This window comes from Heterodontus francisci, chromosome 13 (genome assembly GCF_036365525.1).
Source record: "Heterodontus francisci isolate sHetFra1 chromosome 13, sHetFra1.hap1, whole genome shotgun sequence".
NCBI classification, from domain to species: domain Eukaryota; kingdom Metazoa; phylum Chordata; class Chondrichthyes; order Heterodontiformes; family Heterodontidae; genus Heterodontus; species Heterodontus francisci.
Window position 1 is genome coordinate 2,679,571 of NC_090383.1, and position 12,950 is coordinate 2,692,520.

Genomic DNA, 12,950 nt, shown 5'->3' on the forward strand with positions numbered 1-12,950 from the left:
AAAGAGTATCCAGTTTAGTGGCGTTAAATTATCAAATCAGAATGTTTAAACTCTTCAGATTTGTTTTCTCAGTTTCGACATTCAGGAGTCTGTTTTTTTTACTAATTTTTACCTCAACCAGAAAATCACCTTCAGTTTAAACACAACGCTTGAATTTAGCTTTCCCAATGCTTAGAAACAGTTAAGGGTTAAGATTAAAAGATGATGTTTATTTCCTATCCCTGCCAAGCAATAATTAATAACGATTTCTTCTTTGGGACCAAATCCCAGGTAACATTTACAGGCTAAGCTTGGTCCGACTGTTGTAAATTAAATACGTTCTTGTATTAAATCGCTATTTAACGCTGTGCAGGTAATGAAACAGAGAAGGAATCAGCTCCACTTTAAATGTTTTTGGACAATGTTTATACTCTGCTTGTAGACTCCAGCTTTGATCAGTAAACACTGCGATGATGCAGATAAACAAAGATATGAAAGGGCAGCAATTCCTCATTTGGTGAGTTTTTGATCTTAAATTTATCATCGAGCAGAGTTAACCTCAAGAAAATGGCGAGAGAAAGCAGAGCAAAAGAGATAAAAGAAACAGTTTAGTCATGCAACTCCCAGTGACAAACAACTTTCCCTGGTCCCAAGTCTTTTTAACACCTCTAGGATTCTGCTATATTAGCATGTGGAGACAGCAATACCAGCGTCATCCTCTGCACAAGTGAATTTACTGCAGACCCAATATTGGTATCATCCCAAAATTACAACAGTAACACTGTCTTATAATAAACTCGACTTTATAAGATTTGTTGGGGCCTGAAAGCCAGATGCTGCCTCTCTGTTCACTGTTCCTTTACTGAGAGGAAGCAGATCCTGTGTTACAACCGGGAGCCAAGCACTGGAGGACTGTTCAATCACACGATTCTTAGGAATGGGAAAGACCACTTGATTCGTTTGAATTCATCCACCTAGAACAACCCTGTCCACCACATCGTCCCACCAGCCCACCGCCTCACCGCCTAAACACCCCACCGGCCCAACGCCCCACCGGCCCAACGCCTCAACGCCCCACCGCCTAAACACCCCACCGCCCCACCGCCCCACCGCCTCAACGCCTAAACACCCCACCGGCCCAACGCCCCACCGGCCCACCGCCCCAACGCCCCACCGCCCCACCGGCCCACCGCCTCAACGCCCCACCTCATTGTTTCTTAAATGTTTGCAGGGTTTCTGCCTTCACCACTCTGCCCAGGTGTTGATCATTCTCTGCATGAAGAGTTGCTTTCGGTTTTGAAGTTACCTGTGCTCGAATGAACCTGTGTCCCTTGTCCTACTCCCACTGTTTGGTTTAAAGTAGTTTTCTAGATGAACCGTTTCCATACCATTTACTACCATGGTATAATTCTATCAGACCACCTCTCTCCCTGAAAAAGCCAAGTGTCTCCAGCTTTTCCTCCAATTTAACAGATGCTAACATTAGGAATCAGTCGTGTGGCTCTGCCCCGCATCGAGTCTTCCTTGTTTCTCGGTGACCAAGACTGGATGAAAATGAATCTATGACTCTCTGAATAGTCGAGGTGTGGTCTGATCAGAGCTTTACAGTTCAATAACAACCTTCTCTACCTTGTTTTGCATTGTTTGGGGTATGTTGTTCGAAACTCCAACAGCTTTACTGATTGTATTGATTAGATATGTTGACAGTCAAGTCGATTAATAGCTCCGAGTCTCTTTCAACTTCATTCTGATCTATTTCAACACCATTTATGGACCATGTCTCGTCCATTTTTTCACCCTGTGTGTTTGTCTGCATTAAATTTCATTCATCGTTGTTTGTCACACTCACCTATTTTGTTCAACAGGCCTGTGATCAATGGCCTGCCACCTTCAATTCATCTGCAAATTTGAGAAATGTGCACTGAGTTTCTTAATTCAAATCAATAATGTCGATTAGAAACACTAAGCGGGGAGGAATTTTATGCTCTCCCCCTGCATTGGGTTTGGAGGTGGGGAAAGCATATAATTGGGTGGGATGGTGGTGGGGAGGGACCCCCCTACCTTCCCGCCACCACCTGGGAGGGTGGGGGGGGGGGGGGTCATTCGTTAAAAGGTACATTGCCTGAATGAGGGACCCAGCATCAGGAAAGGGGGGGTCTGCTGACAGCCAGCCCCCTGCCCTTGCTGCCAACCCCACTACACCCCCCTCCCTACAAAACCCCTCTCACTAAGACTTACCTGTGACCTGGGTCCAGGACCTCTGGTAGGTGCTCTACCAGCAGCAGCCACTGCCTCTGCGATGGCACTGCTCAGTAACAGAGCTCTCGGCCTCAGATTGGCCGACAGCTCTCAGTGGGCGGGACCTCAATCCCGGGGTCCTTAATCCCGGGCAAGGCCAGCCGCTGTCCACTTAAATGCCTAATTGGCACCTGATCCAGTGGGCCTTCCCCAGAGGTGGCAACACGGATCTCTCGCTGGTGCTTTTGCTGGAGGTAGAGAGCCCTGTTTCCTGGATAAAATCCTGATCTAACTGTCCCAATACTGACCCCCAGGGGACCCCAGTACCTCCCACGACCCTGACATTATCATTCTAACCAATACCTGTTCTTTCCTGCCTGAGAGCCGATTTCTTGTCTCCACCCATGTTCTGCCATGAAGCCTTTCAGTTTTTATGGTAATTAGAGATATTTTGTGTGGAACTTTATCAAATGCTTTTGAGCTGCTGAAATACACCTGGTTACCCTGTTCACCACAACAAACTGAAGGTTATTCAGGCAGGACCTTCCCTGTCTAAGATCGTGTTGACTGCTGTTTACTTGCTTGTTGTTGTACAACAACCCTCAAATTTACTCCTGAAAATCACTATTATTTTACATGGAATGGCAGTTCGAGTAATGGGCTTGTAGTTGTCCATGTCTGTTTGGTCACCTGTTTTTAAATAGAGACACTGGATTAGTCTGTTTCTAATCTACTGACGCCTTCAATAACTCCCTCACAATGATTTTCAGTGCCTCAAGAACCACCTGCTCATCTCTCAATACTCTCTCATCAACATTGGGGATCCTGAATTTTGCCTTTGAACATTTATTTAAGGGGACACATAGTTTATATTTTGTTATATTTGGAATGCAGCAAAACAACAGATGAATTATCTCCCTGCCTGCAGGGACAGACGAGATCCTTTCCACGAGAGATGAGATGAAAAGAAGAAGAAACATGCAAAAAAAGAGAAAAAGACACACAGAGGGAGAGAAGGTCAAAGGGGCGGAAATTGGTCAGACTCCGTGAAGTGTGAATGACATGTGCCTAAACCAAGAGGCCTGAGGAGTGATGGATATTGCCGTTCAGACATCATCAACATACTTGGGGTGATGTTCGTCTCACAACGTCTGTGCAATCAGAAAGCCTTTCACCTCCTCCTGGCTCCTCAGGAAGGGTTTATTTTAAAATATATGTCGAAACGTACCATTTTATTGGTGGCCACAGGGGATACAGGCCATGCTTCTCAAGACCAATTTCACCAAGGGCTTCCTCCAACAGGCAATAGGCTCTTAATTAGCCTATTCAAGTGGCCTAACAATGGTGACAGTCAGGAGTCAATCTGTCCAGGCGTTATCCCCACTGCTAACTTCATTTTGAAATTGCACAAAGTGAAAAACAGGCACACGTAGAGAAATTTCTACACCAGTGACGTGTGAGGGGCAAACAGAGCGGAGAAGATACAGAAAGTGAGAGAGAGAGTGTGAGAGAGAGAGAGAGAGAGTGTGGGAGCGTGAGAGTGAGAGAGAGAGTGTGTGTGGGAGCCTGAGAGAGTGTGAGGGAGAGTGAGAGAGCGTGAGAGTGAGAGCGATAGAGTGATAGGGCAAGAGAGCAAGAGCGAGAGACAGTGTGTGAGAGAGAGAGGGAGTGTGAGAGTGACAGAGTGAGAGAGAGAGTGTATGTGAGAGAGAGTGAGAGAGGCAGGAAAGACAAACAAAAACAAAGTGAGAAAGGGAAATGTGGGAGGCAGACACAGCAGCGAATGCCGAGGTTTATATCTCACCTCTGAATTCAGATTTATTTTGAATATCTTCATGGAGAATTGATGGTGTTTCCTCCTCATTTTTCTCTCTGGGTTTCAGGTTCTTCTTTTGACGAACAACAGAGCTAATTTTTGCAGATGACTGATCTTAAGTTTTACACAATTTCAGGAACACATTCTCCAAGGTCTAAAATAACCATTCGCAAAAAAGATTGTGTCAGAGAGCCAGTGTACAATTCCCATAATGGCTATTCAATTCTGAATCATAATTACTTACATTGTGGAACCGTATTAAACAATCAGGTGGAGCTTCTGTGAGCAGGCTACCACTCCTCATTAATCTAACCTGAGCAACAGAAATATTACTTTAGATAAAAAGATAAAGTATAGAATTTATTTGAGTTACTTTATTTTATGAAAGTGAGGAGGTAGCTCAGTGCTACAAAGCACTAGTGTATCTGGGGCAGTCCCACAGGGAGGTAGGATCAAAAGGAACCCTGTATCCATCATTCTGTCTGCACAGATTCCCAGTCGAAACAGTCTCATAGTTTGAAGAATTGCCAAGGAGAGGAAAAACCCTCATCCAGAGGGACAAATGGCAGAGAAGGCGGTGATAAAAAGAAAAGCAAAGCAAGCTCAGATGCTGTTTCACACCTTTCAGTAACCAGCTCCACACCAAAGCTCCCAGGACTCCAAGTTTCAAACCACTGACAAAAGTTCAATCGTTTAAATCCACAGAAAAGAAAAAGCTACAAATGTAAATTTCAAACATGGAGTAAGTTAATGAACAAAGAAGATGGGTGTGGTTGTTGGAGGTCAATCGTCTCAGCCCCAGGACATCACTGCAGGAGTTCCTCAGGGTAGTGTCCTGGGCCCAACCATCTTCAGCTGCTTCATCAATGACCTTCCTTCAATCATAAGGTCAGAAGTGGGGATGTTCACTGATGATTGCACAATGTTCAGCACCATTCGCAACTCCTCAGATACTGAAGCAGTCCGTGCAGAAATGCAGCAAGACCTGGACAACATCCAGGCTTGGGCTGATAAGTGGCAAGTAACATTCACGCCACACAAGTGGCAGGCAATGACCATCTCAAACAAGAGAGAATCTAACCATCTCCCCTTGACATTCAATGGCATTACCATCGCTGAATCCCCCCACTATCATCATCCTAGGGGCTACCATTGACCAGAAACTGAACTGGAGTAGCCATATAAATAACGTGGCTACAAGAGCAGGTCAGAGACTAGGAATCCTGAGGCGAGTAACTCACCTCCTGACTCCCCAAAGCCTGTCCACCATCTACAAGGCACAAGTCAGGAGTGTGATGGAATATTCTCCACTTGCCTAGATGGGTGCAGCTCCAACAACACTCAAGAAGCTCGACACCATCCAGGACAAAGCAGCCCACTTGATTGGCACCACATCCACAAACATTCACTCTCTCCACCACCTTCAACTTTCACTCCCTCCACCACTGGTGTTTTCTTTTACTTGTTCAGGAGATGTGAGCATCACTGGATAGGCCAGCATTTATTGCCCATCTCTAATTACCCTTGAGAAGGTGGTGGTGAGCTGCCTTCTTGAAACGTTGCAGTCCATATGGTGTAGATACACCCACAGTGCTGTTAGGAAGGGAGTTCCAGGATTTTGACCCAATGACAATGAAGGTACGGCGATATAGTTCCAAGTCAGGATGGTGTGTGGCTTAGAGGGGAACTTGCAGGTGGTGGTGTTCCCATGCATCTGCTGCACTTGTCCTTCTAGATGGTAGAGGTTGCGGGTTTGGAAGGTGCTGTCTAAGGAGCCTTGGTGCGTTGCTGCAGTGCATCTTGTAGATGGTACACACTGCTGCCACTGTGCGTCAGTGGTCATTCTCACCTCACCTCTGGAGTTCAGCTCTTTTGTCCATGTTTGAACCAAGGCTGTAATGAAGTCAGGAGCTGAGTGGCCCTGGCGGAACCCAAACTGAGCGTCACTGAGCAGGTTATTGCTGAGCAAGTGCTGCTTGATAGCACTGTTGATGACTCCTTCCATCACTTTACTGATGATTGAGAATAGACTGATAGGGCGGTAATTGGCTGGGATGGATTTGTCCTGCCTTTTGTGTACAGGACATATCTGGGCAATTTTCCACATTGCAGGGTAGATGCCAGTGTTGTAGTTGTACTGGAACAGCTTGGCTAGGGGCACGGCAAGTTCTGGAGCACAGGTCTTCAGTACTATTGCCGGAATGTTGTCAGGGCCCATAGCCTTTGCAGTGTCCAGTGCCTTCAGTCAGTGCTTGATATCACACGGAGTGAATCGGATTGGCTGAAGACGGGAATCTGTGATGCTGGGGACTTCAAGAGGAAGCCAAGATGGATCATCAACTCAGCACTTCTGGCTGAAGATTGTTGGAAATAATCCTTATCTTTTGCACAGATGTGCTGGGCTCCCTCATCGTTGAGGATGGGGATATTTGTGGAACGAGACCCTCCTGTCAGTTTTTTAATTGTCCTCCACCACTCAAAAAAAAAGCCAACTGTGACGTCAGAGGAGAGCTGCAAGGTGATTGGTTGGTGAGTAGCAACTGTTAGAATATCTTAAAAAAAGGGAAAGTTTTTTTTTGTTGAAAAAATAACCTCTGGTGAAAAGGTGAGTACTACTGAAGTTTTTTTTTAAGGACTTTAGATTGGAGTGGGTAGAACAAGGCCCTGAGTGTAATTAATATTTCTAAATTAAGGGAGTAACTAATTAACCCAAGGGTAAGTCATGACAGGAGAGCTCAGCCCCGTGATACGCTCCTCCTGCGCTATGTGGGAAATCAGGGACGTTTCCAGTGTCCCTGACGACCATGTGTGCAGGAAGTGTATCCATCTGCAGCTACTGACTTGCCGCATTATGGAGCTGGAGCTGAGGGTGGGTTCACTGTGGAGCGTCCGCGATGCTGATCGTCATGGACAGCATGTTTAGTGAGGTGGTCACACCACAGGTAATGGCTGCACAGGCAGAAAAGGGATGGGTGACCACCAGATGGAGTAGTAGGCGCAGGCAGGTAGTGCAGGAGTCCCCTGTGGCCATCCCCCTCTCAAACAGATATACTGCTTTGGATACTGTTGGGGGGATGACCTCCCAGGGAAAAGCAGCAACAGCCAAGTTCGTGGCACCACGGAGGGCTCTGCTGCACAGCAGGGGAGGAAAAGGGGTGGAAGAACTATAGTGATAGGGGATTCTATCGAAAGGGATGCAGATAGGCGTTTCTGTGGCTGCAAACTAGACTCCAGGATGGTATGTTGCCTCCCTGGTGCTAGGGTCAAGGATGTCTCGGACCGGCTGCAGGACATTCTGAAAGGGGAGGGTGAGCAGCCAGAGGTCGTGGTCCACATTGGTACGAGCGACATAGGCAGGAAGAGAGATGAGGTCCTGCAAAGTGAATATAGGAAGTTAGGCAGAAGGTTAAAAAGCAGGACCTCTAGGGTTGTAATCTCAGGATTACTCCCTGTGCCACGTGCTAGTGAGGGTAGGAATAGGAGAAGGCAAATGAATGCGTGGCTGAAGAGCTGGTGTAGGCGGGAGGACTTCAGCTGCTTGGATCATTGGGATCTCTTCTGGTGCAGAGGTGACCTGTACAAGAAGGACGGGTTGCATCTAAACTGGAAAGGGACCAATATCCTTGTGGGGAATTTGCTGGTACTACTCGGGAGGGTTTAAACTAGTCTTGCAGGGGGATGGGGCCCAAAGTAGTAGTCTCTCAGATGAGATAGTTGAGGCAAATGTAGAGGTTAAAGCAAGCAAGTCCAGTAGGCAGGCCAGGCAGGGGCAGGACAGGGAGCGTGGAAGGTCTGGTAGGCTAAACTGCATTTACTTTAATGTAAGAAGCCTTACAGGTAAGGCAGCTGAACTCAGAGCATGGATCGGTACATAGGATTGTGATATTATAGCTATTACGGAAACGTGGTTGAGGGATGGACAGGACTGGCAGCTCAATGTTCCAGGGTACCGATCCTTCCGGCATGACAGAGGTGGAGGTAAGAGAGGAGGGGGAGTTGCACTATTGATTAGGGAGGACATCCCTGGGGGGAATGTCCAGTGAGGCCATATGGGTAGAACTTAGAAATAAGAAAGGGGTGATCACTTTGATGGGATTATACTATAGACCCCCAATAGTCAGAGGAAATTGGAGGAGCATATATGTAGGGAAATCACAGATAAGTGCAGGAATTATAGGGTTGTAATAGTAGGTGATTTTAACTTCCCTAATATTGACTGGGACTGCCTTAGTGCTAAGGGATCAGATGGGGAAGAATTTGTTAAGTGTGTCCAGGATAGTTTTCTGAAGCAGTATGTGGATGGCCCTACTAGAGAAGGGGCTACACTCGACTTCCTCTTAGGAAATGAGGATGGGCAGGTGGTTGATGTGTCAATGGGGGAGCACTTTGAGACCAGTGACCATAACTCTATTAGCTTCGAGATAGCTATGGAAACGGATAGGACTGGTCCTCAGGTTGAAGTCCTAAATTGGGGGAAGGCTAATTTCGATGGCATCAGACAGGAACTCTCAAAAGATGAATGGGAGAGGCTGTTTACAGGTAAAGGGACGTCTGGCAAGTGGGAGGCTTTTAAAAGTGAGATAGGAAGAGTTCAGGGTCAGCATGTTCCTGTTAGATGGAAGGGCAAGGCAGGCAAGTTTAGGGAACTTTGGCTGACGAGGGATATTGAGGGTCTGGTCAGGACAAAGAAGGAGGCATATGTCAGGTATAGGCAGCTGGGATCAAGCGGGTCCCTCGAGGAGTATAGGAGATGTAGGACTATGCTTAAGGAGGAAATTAGGAGGGCAAAAAGGGGCCATGAGATTTCTCTGGCAGAGAAGATAAAGGAGAATCCTAAAAGATTCCATAAGTATATTAAGAGTAAAAGGGTAGCTAGGGAGAGAGTAGGTCCCCTTAAGGATCAGGTTGGCAATCTATGTGTGGAGCCATGGGAAATGGGCGAGGTCTTAAATGAATATTTCTCGTCCGTATTTACCGTGGGGAAGGTCATGGAAGCTAGTGAGTTCAAGGGAGGGAACACCGATAAGAAGTTTGTCTAAGGTTACAACAGGATATAGATCAACTGGGAAAGTGGGCAAGGGATTGACAAATGGAATTTAACGCAGACAAGTGTGAAGTGATGCATTTTGGGAAGTTAAACCAGGGCAGGACATATACAGTGAGTGGCAGGGCCCTGGGAGTATTGTTGAGCAGAGAGACCTTGGGGTGCAAGTACATAGTTCCCTGAAAGTGGTAACACAGGTAGACAGGGTGGTGAAGAAGGCGTATGGCATGCTTGCCTTCATCGGCCGAGGCATTGAGTACAAGAGTTGGGACGTCATGTTACAGTTATACATAACGTTGGTTAGGCTGCATTTGGAGTACTGTGTGCAGTTCTGGTCGCTGCACTACAGGAAGGATGTGATTAAGCTGGAGAGGGTGCGGAAAAGATTCACAAGGATGCTGCCTGGTTTGGAGGGCTTGAGTTATAAAGAGAGATTGGATAGGCTGGGTCTGTTTTCCCTGGAATGAAGGAGGCTGAGAGAGGACTTGATAGAGGTATATTAAATTATGAGAGGCATAGATAGGGTAGATAGCCAGAGTCTGTTTCCCATAGTAGGGGTGACTAAAACTAGAGGGCATAGATTTAAGGTGAGAGGAAGGAGGTTTAAAGGGGATCAAAGGGGTAAATTTTTCTCTCAAAGAGTAGTGGGTATCTGGAATGAGCTGCCTGAGGAGGTGGTGGAGGCAGGAACAGTAGCAACATTAAAGAGGCATCTGGACAGGTACTTGAATGAGCAAGGCATAGAGGGATATGGAATTAATGCAGGCAGATGGGATTAGTATAGATAGGCATTATGGTCGGCATGGATGCAGTGGGCCGAAGGGCCTGTTTCTATGCTGTACGAATCCATGACTCTATGACTGCAGAGCTTAGATCTGATCCATTGGTTATGAGATCACTTAGCTCTGTCCATTGCATGCTGCTTATGCAGTTTGGCATGCAAGTAGTCCTGTGTTGTAGCTTCACCAGGTGAACACCTCATTTTGAAGTATGCCTGCTGCTGCTCCTGGCATGCTCTCTTGCACTCTTCATTGAACTAGGGTTGGTCTCCTGGCTTGATGGTAATGGTAGAGTGGGGGATATGCCAGGCCATGAGGTTACAGATTGTGGTTGAATACAATTCTGCTGCTGCTGATGGCCCACAGCGCCTCATGGATGCCCAGTTTTGAGTTGCTAGATCTGTTCAAAATCTATCCCATTTAGCAAGGTGGTAGTGCCACACAACACGATGGAGGGCATCCAGAATGTGAAGACGGGACTTTGTCTCCAATAGGACTGTGCGGTGGTCACTCCTACCAATACTGTCATGGACAGATGCATCTGCGACAGGCAGATTGGTGAGGATGAGGTCAAGTAGGTTTTTCCCCCTTGTTGGTTCTCTCACCACCTGCCACAGACCCAGTCTAGCAGCTATGTCCTTTAGGACTTGGCCAGCTTGCTCAGTAGTGGTGCTACTGAGCCACTCTTGGTGATGGATATTGAAGTCCCCACCCAGAGTACATTTTGTGTCCTTGCCAGCCTCAGTGTTTCTTCTAATTGGTGTTCAACATGGAGAAGTACTGATACATCAGCTGAGGGGAGCGGAGGGGGGGGGGGGGTGGTGGAGCGGGGGAGGACGGTAGATGGTAAATCGGCAGGAGGCTTCCTTGCTCATGTTTGACCTGACACCATGGGAACACCACCATCTGCAAGTTCCCTCCAAGTCACACACCATCCTGACTTGGAACTATATCACCATTCCTTCACTGTCGCTGGGTCAAAATCCTGGAACACCCTCCCAAACAGCACTGTGGGTGTACCTACCCCAAATGGACTGCAGCGGTTCAAGAAGGCAGCTCACCACCACCTCCTCAAGGGCAATTAGGGATGGGCAATAAATGCTGGCCTAGCAAATGATGCTGACATCTTAATTAAATAAAAATGAATAAATTAATAAAAATTAGATTGGCTTGCATGGATTTCTCATCTTTTTTTCTCATTTGGTCGCCTCCTGCAAAATTCAAACAGACGTTGCACAATGACTTCGAGTGGGGTTGGCATCTGGGAATGATCCCAACATCGGGATCCCAACTTTCTGGGCAACATCCAGCTCTCTGTTTGTATTGATGTTTCAGTTCGAATGGATGTGCATGATGGTCATTACACCAGAAAACACACACCTGATATACAATGGCAGGTGTCACAAGACACACGGTGCAGCTCTCCATCACCCTCCATTACAACCAACCACTCAAGTCAAAGCCCCCAAATCAGACACACGATTCTGATCGTGATGGGAGAAATGCACTGTTGATTCAATCCTGTCACTCCACAGATCAAATAACATATAATTTTTAACTTTCCAAATTAAAGAAAGACCCAGCCAAATTGTACCATCTAATGACCCCCAAATGAGGCTAACCAAACCAAGTGTCTTTAGATCAACATACAGCTGTTTAATTAGAAAAATGAAATTCTTAAACATTAAGATGTAAATAACATTTAAAATAGAAAAAATTAGAGTTCTTGCATATTTCCACTCCTGCCGAAGTGAAATCTTCCAATGTGAAATAGTGCAAGGTTGCTTGAAGTCCTCACAGCCATCTAGTGGGGGAAAAAAAGGTTCTTCAACAGTAGAACAGTCCATATAGATTATCCTATGGTTTACTCCTGATAATTGATTCTATTATTTAATGTGGAATGGAAATAAGACCAGAGTCTTAGATGATACTGGTTTTTGATAACGGGTAAATTGTGCTCACACAAACGGCCTTGCTGTGAGACTCTAGACTTATTTCCATTCCATGGTAAATAACAGAATCGATTATCAGGAGTAAACCATAGGATAATCTATACCATAATGATCAATAAACAGTAATCAACAGAATGGAAAAATCTTATTGGACCAAACTCCTCCACTCCTTTGAGGAAGTGACAACTCAAATGTGGAGGCTGTCCCACATTTAGCTCAAAGCCCAGAAGGTTATTGATAAAGTTTGACACCAAAGGGAAAGAGACAAATTAGTTCAAAGTTATGGGAATGCACTGCGATTGGAGGAGAGATGGGAAAAGGGATGTGAAACAATAAATAATGATTGGAGTGGTTTTGTTAGGCGGGAATGGGGAGGAGATGGCAGAGACAGATCAGCTCAGGAACAGGCAATTACATCTCTTCTAGAAATTTCTGCACAAAATTGCAGCATGTTGGCTGCAGATTGAGCAAACACAGAAATTATGGGCTGGATTTTGTTCTCCCGTCACTGGGAGAGGCAGCGGGTGCAGAAAATAGTGGCTGCCACATACGGGCCCCGCACTGCTGCGATCTTGTGCCTGGTGGGCACTTTGCATACGCACGGTGACAGCTTCACCACAATCAGGTGTCGGAGGCGGCCTCGAAGACACTGTTCACAGGTACTGGTACTAGTTATCAAAGAGTGCCAGCCCTGCACACAGCAAAGCATAACCCAGAGTAACCCCTTCCTCCGCCGACAGTACACAATGCAGAGTAACCCCTTCATCCCCATACAGTACACAGTGCAGAGTAACCCCTTCCTCCCCATACAGTACATAGTGCAGAGTTCACCCCCTCCCCATACAGTACATAGTGCAGAGTAACCCCTTCCTCCCCATACAGTACACAGTGCAGAGTAACCCCTTCCTCCCCATACAGTACATAGTGCAGAGTAACCCCTTCCTCCCCATACAGTACACAGTGCAGAGTTCACCCCCTCCCCATACAGTACATAGTGCAGAGTAACCCCTTCCTCCCCATACAGTACACAGTGCAGAGTTCACCCCCTCCCCATACAGTACATAGTGGAGTAACCCCTTCCTCCCCATACAGTACACAGTGCAGAGTTCACCCCCTCCCCATACAGTACATAGTGCAGTAAC

General features: G+C 46.5%; 1 protein-coding gene across 1 annotated transcript in view; it reads right to left on the reverse strand.

Annotated features, from left to right (window-relative positions):
- Positions 1 to 12,950, reverse strand: part of abch1 (ATP-binding cassette, sub-family H, member 1) — a 76,379-nt gene that overhangs the window by 40,590 nt on the left and 22,839 nt on the right. Inside the window, 3 exon segments of the mRNA XM_068045646.1 lie at positions 2,218 to 2,284; positions 4,022 to 4,187; positions 4,278 to 4,346. Coding sequence (XP_067901747.1) covers positions 2,218 to 2,284; positions 4,022 to 4,187; positions 4,278 to 4,346 — 302 coding nt within the window.